This window comes from Lissotriton vulgaris, chromosome 9 (genome assembly GCF_964263255.1).
Source record: "Lissotriton vulgaris chromosome 9, aLisVul1.2, whole genome shotgun sequence".
Taxonomy (NCBI): Eukaryota; Metazoa; Chordata; class Amphibia; order Caudata; family Salamandridae; genus Lissotriton; species Lissotriton vulgaris.
The window spans coordinates 1,239,984,781-1,240,003,984 of NC_141697.1; the positions used below are offsets into that span (position 1 = coordinate 1,239,984,781).

The window sequence follows — 19,204 nt, forward strand, 5'->3', positions numbered from 1 at the left end:
TAATCTCTTTTATCACATGTACTACATATCCCATAATGCACCATAGTAGCCAGGTGGGATAAATAGTAAACATAGTTGTGTGCTCACTTACCGTGAACAAAGCCTGTTCCTAGGCTGAAACGCGTTGGTCTGAGCTGGAGCAATAAACCCTCACTAAACCAGATTGGAACTGTGTTGTGCCGCATTCCTTGCCCAAAAAAAAAATATATATATATATATTCATATTCATAAGGCCTGGTGATTATATCTGTCATAATATAAAAGTGCTTCCTAAGAAGTAATTCTGCCATAATTCCTCCACACGCATAACTATTACAATAGTGCCCGGCAGAATCCGTCCATGTTTAGGGTTGCAAAGAACCAAGAGTTCTGCACAATAAGTTCTAAGCAGATTGGTAAATTATAACTTTTTTTTAAATCCCAACTTTTAGTTTAAAAAAAAGACTCTCCAGTAAGACTCTGAGACAGACCCACAGAGCATTAAGATCAAACACTTTCCACTGTAAACCAGTAGAGAGCTCTCCATTGGTTGGAAATACAATAAGGCTTAAAAGGAACATGTCTATAAAATTCTGATTAAGCTGTACGTATTGTATGAGAAATGTAGACCGACCTAGGTTGACGGAATTATAGTGGTCAATTTGTGATAAGATAATGACTTGAATCACTCATATGCGGGAACCCAAAGTAATGGTATTATTTTGCATGTGCAGACATTAGAAGCATTAAGATATGAGTGCATTCATTTGCTTCTCCAAAGAGAGCAAAAAAATCAAGCGTGATTACTAGTTTTTTGGCTGAGATGGCAGGGATGCTATTCCCTGCTTCGAAAGGCACCAAAGGGTGAATTATATAAAGCATGAAGCAGGTGCCGCCAGATAGGAGCAGCTCAGTTTTATCTTAGTTTAACTGATGAGTCGCTCTTCTTTCAAAGAGCCATACCCAAAATGCAAGCATGAACATTATTAGCTGTGGTGGGGGATTAATCGGTGAATGATGCCACAATCTGCGTCACCCATGTCTGACATAACAGAAAAGCAAGAGAAATGGATAAATCAGCTGGGGGACAAGGTATTTATTGAAGAGTGAGGGGCTCAGAGAAGACCGCTGAGTTAGAAAAAAACAGACTGAGTTTGATAATCCAAGAAGGATGAGAACAATGTAAGAGGCGATTCATAAAAGCCTGCTCAGTGCAGCCAATGTCGAAGTATGTTATGGGACACCGTATCACACGCATCCCTGAGGTCGAGCATCACGGTTGCTGGTTCTCCCCTACTTCCCTTATCTAGCAGCAAACAGATCTCTTTCTCAGCAGCCAGAGGGCATGCTCTGTGCCATGGACAGGGCAGAAGCCTACCTGGGTCTGTTCTACTATGTTGTTGGCTGCCAACCTCCTCTTCTGGGATCTTATAAAAAAGGGAGAAGAGATGTTGGCGAAGACCTTGGGATCCGCAGAAGGCCTCTTCAAGAGGTGGAGTACCATGGCATCCTTTCAAAGACTCTGTATAGAGGATTGAACCAAGTGCACCTTGAGTAGAGATTGAACCACCAGAGCAAAGACATCCATCACCAGAGCAAATATTGGGGGAGGCTGGAGATCATTGGGGGAGTGACGTATTGAGCAAGAATGTTTGCTAATCGCTTCAAGCTCTGGAGGAGCTGACTTGGAGAGCACAGGTTTAGAGCATGTGGAGGCTACAGGTGGCCGTGTAACCTCTCCTAGTTTCACAATGCTAGAATTAAACTCCTGGTTTATGTTGAGTATCTTATCCTCAAAATATAGAGCCAGGGACTTACAAAGATCGGCATGAGCAGGGATTGATATGGAACATTTCTTTAGGGGAGGTTTCATCAGAAGTAGTAGTGGAGGCCTAGCATCTTGATCAGGCCGGTTTAATTAGTCTTTTAGCTCCTCAGAGTAAGACGTCTTTCCTACTGGATTTTAAGACCATCTCCATGGCTGTTCTAGAGCTTTATAGTGCTCTATAGTGTTAGAAAGTGGCTCTATATATACTGGACTAGAATAAAGTACAGTGTGTATAGAGTCCACCAACCCCGAAGGTATAACAGAGGTTAAAGCCAGGTGTGACCTTACTCTCTAAAGTGGTAGAGGGCAGTGCAAAGCATTTGTTGTACTCACTCAGTCAGCAGAGGATTTCACACACTCAAAGACTGAACTCCGGGCCAATTGTTTTTATATCCAAAGATATAGTTGTTTTATTTTTAGAACCAACAGGCATAAAAATATACTTTTCTAGATATGAGTACTCTCATGTAATTACTTTGCAAGGAAGCAATAAAGTTTGTGAACACAATAGATACAGGGGTTGCTGAATGCAACTCCAGTCTGGACACACCATAGCATTGAGCTCGATGGGTTGTTATCATATAAGTACAGTTAATTACAGTGAAGATTACTTTAGTAGTTCCAGGTCTAGATCCTAGATTCAGTCCTGGGGTCTAAGCTGAAACCAGGTTAGCAAAAACGTTTTAGTTACTGTAGTGAATTTTTATGAATATAAAGCGGTTTAAAAGTTCACACTTGGAAACTTTTCAATGAAAATCTGACAATGTTATTCAATGGGAGAAAATTCAGGTTACAGGTAAAGTACGATTGCGTTACTTTTGTAACCCAGCACTGGTATTCTAGGGCCAACACTGGGGCCTTAACTTAAAACAGGTAGGTAATTGTGTTTCAGTATTTCGTACGATTTTTAAAGAATATATTCAAGTTTTCAAAAGTAGACAGAAGAAATTTCATAGAAAAGCAGACAATGGGTTCCTATGGAGAAAATACAGATTACTAGTAAACCTGGTGAGGATTACTTTTGCGGTTCAGTACTGGGCTGAAAGGTACAGTACTAGCTTCTTTCCTGAACACAGGTGAGTATTTCGGAATTCGGAATTCGGCTAATTTTACAAGAATATTTTCAGTTTTCAAAACTCCACACTTAGAAAATGTTCTAGTCAAAGTTGGTCAATGTTATCCAATAGCAGGTAAGTGAGTTACCGGTTTCCATGTGAGTACTTGGCTGGTGAAGTTAAGGTTCTGGGCATAGACTCATGGGTCCCCCAGAGTCAGGTAAGTACAGTAGGTTCAGCCCCAGCAGCAGCACAGGGGCGGCCGGGTGCAAACGTAGTTAGGCCCTTGGTTGGTGGCTGCTGGCTAGCAGGCCACGCGGCTGTGGGAGCTGGGCTCCTGGTCATTTGCTCAGGGCAAGGGGGGAAGTAGGACAGGACAAAGGAGGCACAGCCAGCGGCACTCGGGCGGCTGGGTGCAGGGTGCTTTTGAGCCGTCGGGCGCTCAATGTTATCCAATGGGAAAGGTCAAAAAGCAACAAAGGCTGCAGGCTCGGGGACGGAGACTCTCAAGGGGCGAAAAGCACTTCGAGAGGTAAGTTGGGATCCTGGAGCACAGGTAGGTACCCCAAAGGGAGGCACAGGGGGCTGTAGGGCACCGGGTGCAGGGGTGTCTTTGGGTGTCGGAAAAGCTTACCCTCAGCTGGTCGCGGTTGGGTGGCCCCTACTTCTGAGTCTGCAGGCGTAGTCTGGTTCGTCGAGGAGGGTTTTTGGGCACTGGACCTCTGGTCCCAGTCGCCGGGGGGGGCGTCCTCGTGGTCTTGGTTCTGTTGGGCATGGTCCGGGCTCGGCGGGTGCAGAGTGGGCTGGTCCGGAGCTTCCTGGCTGGCACCAGGGGGGTTGTTGCAGCAGAGCCTCTGCTGATGGGAGTCTCAATCTTCAAGAGGGTCAAGGCAGGCAGGTCCTCTGGGTGTCCCAAGGTTGCTGTCCGCAGGAGTCGCCGGGATTAGGCAGGAGCAGGTTCCAGGGTCAACAGGCCGGTAGGGCTGGGGCCAAGTCAGCTGTTGTCGTCCTGTTGTTAGCAGCTGCACTGCAGGTTTTCTTCTTCTTGATCTTCTTTCTTCTTTTCTTATCGGGATCTGAGGAAGGAAGGTTCAGGGAGCTCCTAAATACTGAATTTAGGGGCGTTACAGATAGGGCAAGGAGAGGGACCAATGGGTCCCTGTCCTGGGGTGAGTACACCCCCTAGCCTGCTCCTATCCGGTGGGGGGAGGGGGGGGGGGCAGGAGCCTAGCTGGGATTGGGCAGGGCTCCCCATCTTCAAGATGGTCGAAGCCCGGGGTTGTGCTTCACCTCGTCTCCCCCACCTGAGGGGTGGGGTTGGCGCACCCCTCTTCCTGACGTAGTTTTTTCCGCCAGTCTTCCCGCCAGAGTGGGGGTCGGGACGGGTGGGGGCCAGTTGCTGGGTACAGCAAATGATCTGGGGAAGCTCACAGAGGCGTCATGCCTTTGAAGCTTCCCCTGTCCATCCTGGGGGAGGAGACCTAGCACCCCGCCCAGGATGTGCATTGTTGCAGGCCCAGGAGAGCGGGGGCTCTCCCCCAGGGGTCCAGCAACATGTCTGCTGTGTGGCAGCCTCTGCAGCCACTTAGCCCAGACATGGATTGTAGGTTAGGTTTTCAGGGGGCATCCCTAAGATGCCCACTGGTGCATTTTACATTAAATCCCACACTGGTATCAGTGCAGGTTTAATGTGCTGAGATGTTTGGTACCAAACTTGTCAGTCTTCAGTGTAGCCATTATGGTGCTGTGGAGTTCGTAATGACAACCTCCCAGCACCATATACTCTTAATGGCAGCACTGCGCTTACAGTGCCCAGGAATGGCCTTGGGTACTGTAGGGGCACAGGGCTCATGCACCTGTGCCCACACCTCTGGCATAGGGCACCCAGCTAGAGGGGTGACTGAGGCATGCCAGGGCAGTGGGCATGGCACACAGGGATGTGTGCCATGTCGACTCTTTGTTTGGTTCTGTACTTGGACACTCAGCCTGCAAAGGCAGTGTGTGGGTGTCAGGGTGCAGGGCCCCTGAAGGTGGCACAATAAGTGCTGCAGCCCTCAGGGGTCATCTCTGGTCACCATGCCCTGGGTACCTAGGGTACCATTTACTAGGGGCTGACAGGTGGCCAGAGATGCCAATTAGGTTTTAGTTTCAACTTAGTTTTAGGGAAGGAACACAGGCCCTGGGTACCTGGTTGGCAGGAACCCAGGGCACACTCAGTCAAAGCACATCAGCAGTTCAGAAAAAAGTGGGGGCATACCAAGGCAAGAAATATGGCACTTTCTCACACATAGCTGTAATGAGTTTCTTTATGTATCATTGAGCTTCTCTGTGTGATCAATCGGGCAAAGACAAAATCCACTCATTAAAAGGTTTGGTGCCTGCAGACCTATTTACAGCTGAAGTTGAGAGAGTCTGCATGAAGGAGTATTGTAGTAATCCACACAAAATGTTGAAATGAGATGAGTTTTATTCAGTACAAGTCTAGTACAGCAACCATCAGCAAACCCACAAATACTGGTTTAAATTGGAACATTCACATTGATGCAGTTCCACTGCATCATGACTGCATCATCTAATTCTAAGCATTACTACATATCTTCCCCCCTATGGAATCAAAAAGAAAGAAAATAAGAAAACATTAGAAAATGTAACACATTGCAAAGTACAATACATATCAATGAACTGTTTTACAAATAAATCACATTTACAGTTTGCATTGCATCAAAACATACTTACAAATGAGACACTCTACACAAACTACCAAAACTCCATTTCTTCCCATCATCTAACTCAACCACAGAGCCTTTAACTGAAACAACTTTATGTGGCTGAGAAAACTTACTTTCCCCTTTTCTTACAAAACCAAACTTCCTTACAACAACCCAATCACCTTCTTTGAAAATTAAATCCTTAACATGTCTCCTACTATCAAATTCCATCTTGTTGCGCCACTGACAATCAATAGCTCTCAATATCATTTTTTCCCTATCAACCCAAACTTGATTTTTTTCCTTCAACCACATTGGAGACTCCTTAGTACCTGGTTCTCTACCCTTCAAAGCCACAAAAGGAGAAACTCCAGTAACTGAATGTGATGTAATTCTGTGACCCCACATCATTCTTCGCAACTCTTCCTTCCAAGATAAACCATTAGCCAAAGAAAGCTGTATGGAATCCATTATCATTCTATTGACCCTCTCTACAAGTCCATTTGCTTGCGGACGGAACAAAGCCACTCTCTCATGACTAATGCCCAAACTTAGAAGAAAACTAGTCATATCTGAAGAAACTAACTGAACACCATTGTCAGTTATGAGAGTTTTGGGTACCCCTTCTTCCAAGAAAACTTCTTTCAAGAATGCAATCACATTTGAAGTGCAAACTTGCCCCATAGATTTCCAAGTAAACCACTTGCTATGGTAATCCACTAACACAAGCAAAAACCTATTATTGCAACCTAATTTGTCAATTGGACCCAAAACATCCAAGGCTAATTTCTCCCAAGGTTTCATGGGCAATTCCACACACCTCAACGGAGGTTCCCTTGTAATCTTCACTTTATCACTATTGCTACAAGCATGACAATCACGCACAAGATCCTCCACATTCTTGTCCATTTCTGGCCACCAATAAAATTCTCTCAATCTACGTTTAGTCAGACTCCTACCTAGGTGTCCCTCATGTACAATTCTCAACAACTTTGACCTCAACAAAATTGGTGGAACTATCCTATTTCTTCTTAAAATCTTGTCACCTTGCAAACTAAGTTCATCCTTAACAGAAATAAATTGCTTATGTACAATCTCTTCACTAGATCCATTCCAAGAATTCATTATCAATTCTTTTATCTTCTTGTATTCCATATCCAACTCCAAAGCTTCTCTCCACTCTTCTTGACTAACAGCGAATTCACTGTCAATATTCACCACATAGGCTTCTAATATTTCTACACAAATATCATCATCTACTGGCATCCTAGAAAGACAGTCTGCAACGACATTCCTACTCCCTCGCACATATTCCACCACAAAATTGTAATCTAAGACCGATAGTAACCATCTTGATATACGGGGAGTCACACTTCCATCCAAACCTCGTCCCCCTTTAAAAACATGAACTAAAGGTTTATGATCTGTCTTTACCACAAATGGCAACCCCCACAAATAATACCTAAAATGTGTTATCCCCCAACAACATGCCAGTGCTTCCTTCTCTATGGTAGAATACGATCTTTCTGCTCCCTGCAATCTACGTGAAGCAAACCCAATGATGGTTTCATTACCATCTGACACCTGTATCAACACCGCCCCCAATCCAACATTACTCGCATCTGTGACTAATATGGACTTCTTCTTAAAGTCAAAATGTCCTAATGACGGAGCCTTTGAAATACATTCCTTTACCTTAACAAACGCGTCCTGACATCCAACACTCCACTCAAATAACACTCCTTTTTTTAAAAGAAGTCTCATTGGTTCCACTAAGTCAGCAAATGTAGGCACAAATTTAGCACAATATTCTGCGAGACCTAAAAATGATTTTAACTGTTCCTTATTAGTGGGAGATGGAACATCCCTGACAGCTTTCACAATACTACCTTTTGGTCTTATACCATCTGCTGATATTTGATGACCTAAATAATTAACTTGACTTAGCCTTAACTGACACTTCTCTTTTTTTATTGTCAAACCATGCTCCAAAACTCTACGTAACACCTCATTCATCAACTGATCATGTTCTTCAAATGACCTTCCAACAATCATAATGTCGTCTTGAAAGCACAACACTCTGTCCATTCCCTTAAAAATATTCTGCATAATACGTTGAAATACTGCTGAGGCTGACGCCAACCCAAACGGCATCCTACAGTACCTAAATGCCCCCAAAGGAGTTACGAAAGATGTTAAAGGTCGTGAGTCAGGATGTAAATTCACTTGATGATAAGCGGAAGACATGTCTAGCACACTAAAAACACAACCTCCACCCATTCTACTCAACATTTCTCCAATATTCGGTAAAGGTTGTCTATCTACCCAGATATTGCGATTCAAATCCCTCAAATCAATACATAAACAAATTTTGTTCCCTTCCTTCGGTGCGACAACAATTGGAGACAACCATTCTGATGATTCAATTGGTTCTATAACTTTAGCCTCCAATAGCTTATCTAACTCCTCGTCGCCAAAATATGTAGTAATCCACACAAAATGTTGAAATGAGATGAGTTTTATTCAGTACATGGCTAGTACAGCAACCATCAGCAAACCCAATTTAAACCAGTATTTGTGGAACATTCACATTGATGCAATTCCACTGCATCATGACCGCATCATCTAATTCTAAGCATTACTACATATATACAATTATAGGAGTAATTTTAGATGCTTGGTGGGCCACTCTGTTACAGCCCTTCTAGTCCTTGACATCATTCAAAGGGAAGTTGGTATGAACAAGAAATTGAATACTTAAATTATCAGTCCGTGGAAAAGCCAGAGGATTCGAGGCCGCTCTGAACCTCGCCTGAACTGAGGATGGAGTTAAAAGTGTGCCTGCCATATGCAAAACAGAGGAGATCCACTGTGAAAGGCAGAGAGTGGACACAGACTAACTGCAAAGAGGGTGCAGTGCTGTTGCCGACCATCATCCAGTTTTATTTTTTTTACAGCTTTTTTTATACTACTTCTTGACTTGGAGCATTTTACAAAATAACAAAGAAGGTTCAGCGCCAAATACAAAGTAAAGAATAACTACTAAAAACAATAATTGTGAGGAGAAATCGATCAATGCATTCTAGCAGGGGCGGTGAAAGTGTCTGACAGTGGTGGTTGAGGGGTTGAGTGAGGTGAATGTGGAATCTGTGGATTTTTAGAAGTTCACTGAAGATGAGTAAGTCAGATTGTCTTTTGATGATGCACTTCAGAGAACAATTGTTTTACTCATAGTCCTCTCTCTCCTCCAGAGATGGTGAGAGCTGCAAGGTGGGGAGGAGACTGCAAATCGACGGCCTTGCGGCAAGGCATCTGATTTTGAAATTATTTCTTTAGTGAATGGGTTGCTAACGGAATTCTCTCAGGACTGAAACTAGATAAACACATTTCTTTCAGGAGGACACCAGTCCGGTAGTTGCTTGGAAGATTGCTTTTATGGGGCGCGTTGTCAAACCATAGTCCAGGCTGGAGATGAGATTACAATCTCCCTGGAACCAGAACATTTGAGCAAAATGTATAATGGATTAAAGCAGAGTGAAATATGACTGATTGTCTCCCACCTATGCAGTTGTGCCAGTTCTGTTTATTTGTCCTATAGATCCGAGGGACCGCTACAGCAATTCCTTGTCTTGAGAAATTGCACACGCATGTTTTAGAAATGAACAGGGCGTAAGTTTATGTCTGTATATGCCGGATCCAGTCCCGATAGATCCACAGACCTTGACATAGAAGACCTCCGTCTTTCCACTCTTCAGTGCTCTGGAGGATTTGAGATTGGCTCATAATACTTTTAAGGGACATGCACATCCATTCAGCTAGGCTCGCCAAAACCAGAATTCACATGCGTTGGTGCCCAGGTTTGGCCTCACCCTGGTGTCCGAGCATTGAATATTTGTGTCCACACTTAAAAACCTGGCTCTTTTGGGCTGCAAGCCCATAGACCTACTCTGCCTATCTGCTCTGAGGTTTTTCTGCCAGCGCTCTGGGACCTTCGGGTGATTTATGCGCTTTACAAATTTATTTTACATTACATTACATTACACCATTCCTTTCTCAGCCAGTTGTTAAGAACAGGATCACTGTGGCATCAGACAAACCTTATTCGGTTGGTTTTAGCCATCACCTACTCAGCTACAGACCTGTTTTAGCTGTCTTTTGTTGAAGGCGTATTGTAAACAGTGCCGATACCTACACATAATGTTGGGCCACCCCGTTGCTTACCATTGGTTGGCATTTTTGTAACTCCTATTTGCTCGCTTCTTATTCTCGGTCTTTCATTCCTCTTCTTGTTTCTGTCCCTCCCTTGGGTCTTAGCCTATTTAGCATCCTTTTGATTGGATGGATGACTTCTTTCCTTCCATAAGGGAAATATTTTTTCTTTTTCTTTGAGCCCTCCTAGGGAGTCCATGTTTTTCTTGCTCTCTTCCCCCATATGCTTCTTCCTTTCTCGCATCCGTGCCCCCTTGCTCTCTTTGTTGCTCTTATCCCTCCTGGGTCATCTGTAAAAGCAAAACATGTATATTTTTCCAGGTTTGAATTCAGCTTACTTTGCTGGTCTTCTGTCTCCTGTCTTCAACGTGTTGCTTGAAAGAACAGGCTTTGGCATCAAAATGAAGCTTTTATGGTGTGTGGCGAGGTGTGGGCTGCTGCGCTCACTCTACCTCCACCAGAGGCAGAGGTTTTACCCAGGGTGCCCGGATAAGCTCCACGTTCAGGGGTCCATAAAGCCCTCTTTTGGTTGCTGAAGGCACCAAATGGCCTGAGCATTTGTTCCAGTTCTGAGAATTTGGAAAGTAAAACGACAAGCATTTTTATTTAAATTCTGACCCCTACTCAGACAGCTGTTATGTTCTTTTAAGTACTCTGTGTTACTTTTAAGCTGGATCTCCGGCAACAGGTCTGTTAAATTCTGTTCAGTTTCCTGCATGAAATTTGAAAACTAAGCTATGCTGATTAGAAAGACTGAGCATTTTGATTTCCCTGTTATTTTTTTTTTAGATCTATTAAGATATGTATTGCATTTCCTCCAGAGTTTAAAAAAAAACTTTTTTAAACAATGTGTTACAAACGGGCTTTGGCAAAGCCAATAGCATTGCTCTTTCATTACAATGGAAAAACCTGTTGGTTTTGCCAGTGCTTGTTTTAATAAGGATTTTCCCCAAAATACTACATAGATGCATGCCATTCAAACCAGGTTGCTTCCTAAAGAACCCCCTGGCTTCATGCCATGTTGTGATCTGTAACAATACATGTTTTTTGTTTTTCGGATTTGCTGAATTTGTGTGTGGGAAATTCCATTAAAATGTTTTTCACAACTCGACTGCCTCCCACAAATAATTTTTGGCGATTTGACCAGTTTTCACTAAACTTGGCGTAATCATTCGTAGTTGGCAAACCCCAACGTTTTGAAAGTTTAATGCAGATTTCACAAAGGGCACAAAAGTTACGAGTTGCCTGATGTACCCATTTTTAATAGAATTGAAGAAAGAATAATTTTTTTCATCATTTTTTTTTGCCTTTTGCAACAAGTACAGTTATACATTTTAACTATTCCCACCCCACCCACTCTCCATTTCCCCACCCATGTAGGAACACGTCACATTATCAATCTACAGATCTTGTAGGCCTCCCCAATGCTTTAGGGACATTTTTCCAGTTTGCTGGCGGCAGTTGACTCCCCACGTGTCTCCAGGCTGCTGTTCATTGAAGATTCTGTCGAGCTGAGTCCAGTATAACATAATCCACCAATCGAAGTGCAATGCAATAATATTTCCCGAAGTGACAATAATAATAATAATACAACCATTTGTAGAGCGCCTGGTTATACTCGGAACAGTGAGTCCCAGCGCTGTGGACACAATCCGCCCCAGAGAGCCCACCACTGAACAGAGCAATGAAGACTGTGACAGGCTAAGCGCATGCTCTCATATGCGAGGGAAGAGATGGGTCTTTACCTTTAGGCGAAACCTCATCTCAGATGTGATCTGCTTCCCAAACGAAAGCTCTGAATCCAACAGGACTCCTAGGTTCTTTGCTGTTTCTGTCGGGGCAGGGGTCTGACCTAATTCTGCCGGCCACCAAGCTGATGACCAAATGGAAGGGGTTCTCCCAATTATTAGCACCTCTGTCTTATCCCCATTAAGACGTAGACAGTTATTGTTCATCCAACTTGCCACTGTTGTCAGACAGGTGGAAAAATGTACAGCTGCAGAATGGGTATGATGGTTTTTGGGGCACAGCTGCATATTCATACCCAGGCAGATACTTCCAACACCCACCAGATTCCAGGCTGAGGGAACTTCTAGTCTGATTCCAATCTCTGGGTTTGTTCTATGCCCCCAAGGTGCGGTGCTAAAAACACTAGAGATGTACGTGGCACCAGAGCAGTACCCTATAGTCAGAGGGAGGACTTGTATGGGAGGCAAAGGAGCACAACCTGGAAGTTCTCACTTACTGAATGCACAGAAAGTTAATGAACCCCTCTTCTTGCAGGAGTATTAGTTATACATCTCAAAAGGCATGGGTGAGCACAGTGGAGTAATTCTGGTGTCGCAGCAGCTGGAGATTAAGTAGATGCTAGAGAATTCAAGTAAACAGGTAGACGAAATGGGCCTCGCAGGCCTTGTTCGTCCTTAATGTCTATGTATCTTCCGTGTATTGTAAACCCTCAACTGTGTTTTGTCTTTGCAGGTTGAATCTGCCTGGAAGGGTAGTTGAAGATGGAAGAGAAAACGCCTCCTATAATGTTGATGAAGGTATCCGATTTAGTTACATTTGATGGAAAGCAGTAGCTCTCGCTGAAGTTCTTGTCTTCTACAAGCTTCAGAATAAAAGGCTCTTTGAAACTATTTAACTGGTGAACATGGCCTTTCCCCAGATGCTGGAGACCGTATTGCTGTCACAGTTATAGTCATCAGACCTACATTGTAACAAACACAAAACACAAGAATTTAGATAGAAAAAAAATATGATTACACTTGTTATAGCTAAAAAGCAAAGAATTGTTATCCAGAAATGAATAACATTTTAAAAAATGTATTTTATGAATGTATTACTTGTTTCCAATATTTATAGAGCGCACGTTCGAAGTGAGGCCCATTTGAGGGGAATAACATTCCAGTGAGTTGCAGCCAAAAAAGTAAAGGAGCTCTCGCCGGCATGTGAAAGAGATTCTGCTTCTTGGAAGTATGGACCGGTCGAGCAGACTGTCTGGTCTTGTGGTACTTAAAAGCAGAATTTAGTAAACCAAAGCCTAACCATCGCATCTAAGCCTATTGCTCGCGTTAAGTCTGGCACTAACATTATGCCAAGTCCCAGCCCTCGCCTCCCTACACATAATCCTTATCCTAAAACCACCGTCGCCCTTTATGCTGACCCTGAAACTAACCTAACTTGAATCCCAGAATTCCAGTCTAATGGTCGCCATTATCTCAAGATCATCCCAAGCCACCTTGAATCTGAACCTAATGGTATTTTTTGTTGTTGGTTTTTTTTTTTTGTTAAAGCTTTATTTAACCATTGAAACCAATCTGAGAATTACACGAATCATCGTAAATCTTATAACAGCAAGCAAGAGTTATAAACTATTTGGGTATAGAGAAATACATCATAGGTGAAGCTATATGACAGAAATAACATATTAAAGCTCATTTTTACTTTTATATAGGGATGGATGTGTAGCATGAGACATAAAATAATTTAAAAAAGAAAACAGAAAGGGAAGGGAACTGAATAGAGAAGACCAGGTAGGAATAGTATTAGCAAAAGAAACTAGTAACATGAAATACCAGTAATCAAGAAAAAAGTTATGTAAGTAAGTGAAGGACAAAGCAAGTGTGCAGCAGTGCATGAGGAAAGAGGCGGCATGTGTTCAAGGGGGTTTAAAACTTTCCGATCTGAGAGAAGAAACATGTAAGAGCTTTTCACAGACATTGTTTCAAATTGTTATTGGGAGCCAAAATGCGCCTCTATTAACTGGGGGATTTGAGGGGCCCACAAAGACTCAATCCAATCTGACGATAGACTGCATACCCCCATGCTATGAAGGATATATCTGAAGAACACCTCCAATTGATGGTTATTTGCTGAAAAGCAATTGCCAATAAAAGATCAAACAACTTATTGCAGAATGTTGATCAACAATTATTGTCAATGAATCCATCACAAGCATGAGTTAGTCTTTCTTTTAATCCAAACGGGCCACATAATGCAGCTGTACAACCAACCACTAGGGGTCCCTGCACTTCCAAACTCGAGCATGAAAGCTCCAGCTCGGCGAATGCTTTTTCAGCATGAAAACCTGGCCCTCACTAACTTAGTGCCCCAGAGACTTGGGGCCAAGCTATAAACGTGTCTATTTTCATGGGGCTGCTGAGCCACCTGCAGTTCTGCACAACACTTCAAAGTACATTGGTGGCCCTCGGACGCACCACTAAGTAGCAAACAGTACCAATAAAGCCCTCACAGGGCATTATGGGGCACTCCTCTCTGGAGCAGTGAATATCTTATGAGTGTCTCACTTCGCTCTATCAGCAGGCTTGTGTCACAGTGTTGTTTTTGTTTAGAGGGTGCCCCAGTCCCACAAGGTGCACCCACAGTCTCTGTTATCCAATTTCAAAAGCTGCAGTGCGACGATCCCATCCTGCACTGCTGAGCCGGTGCAGCTGATCATCTCCCACCCGCACGCCTACGGGCAAAGACAACACATCTCTACCTCTCTTGCCCGCACCAGGTCATGCTATTCCAATACCCTATACATCCGGGGCTGTATTATAGAATAGGGCCAGGCACATCTTTCAAAAGGTGCGCTTGTCACTAACAAGGAGTGTGCACCCTATTATATTGAATGAGCTGCCTCCAGGGAAGCCGCAAAGTTGTGCTGTCCGGGTTGGGGGTGTTGCATTCACGTGAAATACGCAACCGCTTTGAAGCAGCCCCTCCATTTTTCAATGTGCAGGTAACAATCCGCCTGCTCTTTTGCAGGGGATTAGAGATCCCTTGCAAGTGGGTGCAGTGAGTGGCTACACCTGTCTGCAAGGGGAGGCCTGGAGGCATCCATAAACTCACTTTCTTCCCACCAGAGGGCCGCTATCAAGGGGCGCCATCACAGTGTACCACCTTTTAGGTCAGTGCGCCTCCTGACAGCTTTTTAGGTCTCGCCCTGCGACGCATCGCGAAGCGATGTCGCAGCGAGAACTATAGCTGTCCGCTTTGCTTACAACGAGGCAAGAGGAGACCAGAGATGTGCATGCGCAGCCTGCCGTAATCGGATCAGGTCGCACGTGCGTTCACCATCTCCTGTCTCCCTTGAAAGCTTCCAACACACACAGGCACACCTCCCCCTGCTTTCGCACGCGCACACCCACACAGAGACACACACACACACGACCGCACCTTCATGCACGCCCGCACGCACACACACGTGCGCACACATAGAGACACACACCACACCTCCCCCCGCTGCCGCCGCCCCCACACACACACACAAGCACACACGCGCACACATACAGAGACACCCCCCCCGCCGCTGCCCCCGCCCCACCACACACACGAGCGCACACACGCACACATACAGAGAGACACCCCCGCCCACACACACAAACGAGCCCACACACGCACACATACAGAGACACACCCCCCGTACAACTAACTCCACTCACCCCATCAGCGCCACTCCGGACTATGCAGCCTCCGTGGGGCTCTCCCTCGGGCATGGGAGCCCGCGTTACCACTGCTCCTCTCTGGCTTCAGAAGACGGAAGTCCCGCCCCACGACAGGTTTTGGTTTCGCTCACGTATTTATTCAATTTCATTTGGCAATTCTAGCTACTGGTCCCATTTAGAGTAGGATTTTTTGGACTACATAAAAAGGCAGAAAAAAGGCAATTGTTAAAAATAAATAGTGACGTTAGGCAACAGACATCATTAGAATGCACTATATCGTTGTAATGTAACCGGTACCTATTGGAGTGATTGTGCAAAAGCCCTACATGCTACACCCAGCCATGTCAGAAACGAGAGCCCCAGAGACTGGAATGGTTGCCAAGAGTCCTTGCAGGACAGGCGCCGCCATTCATCATTTCGAAGTTGATACTAAGGAGGGGGTGGGGGTCACCTGGATAATTGTATCGCGCAGTATTTAGAAAGCTTCTGAGCAGCTCCTTGGCGCTCAGTAAGACGCGTCTGCGTGTGTGGCGTGGACCGTTCTGTACATCAAATGCCGTGTTTACTAGCATTGTACTATCACTCATTGAACAGAGGACCCGGCCTTCCGTCTGCCCTTTCCCCCAGCGAGATACCCACCTACCCCTGCTTCACCCCGTGGCCCTGAAGGCAACACATTACCCCGCTTGACCTCATATGCTATATTTCATAGCGCTGCGGCCCGCTGCGGCTCCTCGTAGCACGTAGTACCGAGAGGGTCTCCGAATCCTGGGCTCCACTCGCCATTCTGTGCATGAAATTACATCTATACGAGTGGTAATTCGGCCTCTGGTCACACACTGAAACACATGGTGCATCCATGCACACAGCCCCCACCCAGCCCACCCCTCCAAGTTGATCTGATGGTTTTTGGGTGCCTCTTGCAGGTCGTATCCACTGTCCACAGGTGTTCACCGCGGGTGCAAAACGTGTGGGATGGCATTGAAAACTGGCGCAGATGCGGCAGTAAAACACCCCCAAACCCACAGAAAGATGGGGGCTTGGCCCCGCCGGAACGCACTGCCATCTTCCGGCGCACGAACCAAACACATCAGGGCCAAGTACTGCCTTAGTGTGCACACACATTATGTCCACCAGGGCACATAAGAGTTCACAAGCACGGCCTACCCTTGGCGATACCCCGCCTTGGATTACGTTGCAATGTATTGTGCTGTGGAGCACTGTCTCAAATTGTAATGTGTTGTGGTGCTTGGAGTTTTTGCGTAGGCTGTTGCATTGCATAGTATGATTTTGTTTTATTTGTTTTGCCATTGAGTGTGTTGTATCGCATTGCATTTAGTGGATTGCAGTGTCAAAGCGCATTGTCTTGTTTTGCGTTCAGTTGCACTGTACAGCTTTATTGTGCCTCGTTGACAGTACTGCAGTGTCCTCTTTCATATTGTACTGTTGTGTCTTGAATTGAATTGCATTGCATGGTGTTGCATTCCGTTGTGTGTGGTTTTTGCTTTTGGTTCTGCTATAAATGTAATGTAAATGTAAATTGATACTTGCATAGCGCACTACTCACACGCAAGGGTCTCAAGGCGCTTCTACGAATACCGCTGTGGAACTCATCCTGGCTTTCCCTGTGAGGCGTCCACTCCTGGGCACCCCCAGGGTGGAGGCCAGGCATCCTTAGCGTTGTGGGGGCCGTTGTGGAGTTTAAGCAAGCTATTGCCCAGAGTTGCAGAGTGGGACTCCATGATTAGAATAGGCACCGAGGCGAGAATTATCAGGTCCGTGGAATTTTTATTTTGAGCCCAAGACCCGCAGAGGCGGGAATTGAACCCTGGTCCCGGGCTAGACCTCTGCATCAGGGTCTGCCACTCTAGTGTATTGCGTTGTCTTGTTTGTTTCCTACAGTGGTATTTTTATCATATTCCACTTCGGATTGCATTTCAGTGTAGCCGGCGGGGCGTGGCTAACATTGGTGCAGCAGCACCGGTGTCCAGTATTTTACTACCCAGCAGCAGTCGGGGGCCATTTTCCATGCTTTCACCAGGGCCCAGGGCAGCAGCACTGGTAGCGGGGTTACACTGCTTTGTTTTGCATTGCACAGCAGTATATTGTATTTCTTGCATAGTTAGGAATTTCTTGTTTAGTTTGTGGTGATGTCTTACAGGTATTGTGTGCTGGGCATGTTCAGGGTTCGGTACTGTTTACCATTCTAATTTGGCCCATATTCACACATCACCTTTTATTTTCGTAATACATAATGCACTACACTCTATAGGCCACCATTACAAAAAATTTGAACTATTAGTGTTGCATTATTAGTTGCTACGCCAAAAACTAAAACTTTTACTAATGCGAGACCTATTGCATTGCAAATGCTTGTTTGCCTCTGCTGCCATGTCTATAATACGACATGGGTGCAGAGGTAAAGGGATTTCCCCCGGTGCATGGGGCCACGCCCCCATGCAAAATAGGGATCGCCCTCTTGAGAAAGCGCTGGTGCTGTATGTGCAAAATATTTAACAACAAGGGGTGGTGATGGACAGAGTTTCTGAATTAAGCAGAATACTCTCACCCAGTCAAGAGATCAGGGCTAGATCCAACACCGTTTTTTAGCTCACTGCACCATCCCAGCTCAGAACCTGGCTATATGCAAATTAGTCTGTTCCTGTCCCAGTGCATGATGGGAACAGGGCAAACCAAACTACCAAGCCAATTCTTACACTGGGAAGGAAACAAGCTTCCGGGGACCGGTTTCTGGCATTACAGCCGTCTTCGGCCCGGCTTGCTTGAATCCTGATGGTGCAATGAGCAAGGGACTCACATCTGAGTATACCCTACCACGCTTATGGTGGACAAAATATTTAACAACAAGGGGTGGTGATGGACAGAGTTTTTGAATTAAGCAGAATACTCTCACCCAGTCAAGAGATCAGGGCTATGGGAGGAGCCAAGATGGCGACTGAGGCGGACGTGTAGGCTCCCGGCTCCGCAAGCCTTTGTCTCCCGCAACGATATCCTGACCCTCATCCTGTGATAGCGCGGCAGCGGGACGACTGTGAAAGTGCGCTGTTGTTGTTCGCGTTCCTCCGATGTCCCTGCCTGCCTGATAGCCGGAGATATTGATGGAATCGTTTGACGGCCTTTCTAGCCCCGGAACCGGGACCTGTGTTATCGTGCACCGCCGGATGCTGCTGGAGCGACGTCGGACGGTCGAACCGGGGCGGAGCTGGCATTCTGAAACACGCTACCTGCTGCGAGTGAAATAGACAGACCCTTATGCGGACTGTATACATCGGCCAAGTGGGAGCTCACTCTGCTACTTTTTCTTGTGGACCGCTGAAGGTGAGCTGCGCTGCGCTGACCCCATTCCGCTATTTGCCTAGTGCTCGTGGCACACCCCCGAGTTTGCCCCCGCCTTGAGCCGAAAAGGGGGAGACTCTCACTGTGGGTCGCCCATTGCTAGCGTGTCCGGACTAAACCAGCAGCTTGGACTCCAGCCTCTCAGTGCCGGCTTCGCCTATACATTCTTGTGAATCCCCTAGCGGGTTGGCAATGGCGGCCGGCTCCTTGGTTGTGATGGTGGGTGATACCTCGACTCAAGACTGGGTCGCCCTGCATGGACTCGAGCAGTGTGTTGGACCGTGTGTCACATCTCGTAACGCGGAAATGTTGGAACAACAGCCTGAGTTAACCTATGGTACTGTTCTTGCCGCTCTTGCCGATTTGAGATCCGAATGGCGAGAGGGCTCTCGAGTGCTGGGTAAGAAGCTTGACGATGCCGTACTCGCATTGGGATGTGCGCCACTAGCCTGTTCTCAACACTGCACTGCTTTGCCTCCACTGATTCCTGGCTGGGCTACACTGTTGCCACACGAGTGCAGGGAGGAGCGGTCTCTCGGCTGTGTTGGTGTTTGCGGACTGTCGTCCGCCCACCTCAGCGGCGCTACTGTGTTTCCTTCCCTGCCGAAGCCTGTG

The 19,204-nt window shown here is 45.8% G+C and overlaps 1 protein-coding gene across 1 annotated transcript in view; it reads left to right on the forward strand.

The window, feature by feature from the left end:
* The window catches only part of SHQ1 (SHQ1, H/ACA ribonucleoprotein assembly factor), a 149,104-nt gene that overhangs the window by 5,205 nt on the left and 124,695 nt on the right, over positions 1-19,204 (forward strand). The window contains exon 2 of the mRNA XM_086939579.1: positions 12,261-12,325. Within this exon, the coding sequence (XP_086795705.1) occupies positions 12,261-12,325 (65 nt within the window). The remainder of the gene's footprint in view (positions 1-12,260; positions 12,326-19,204) is intronic.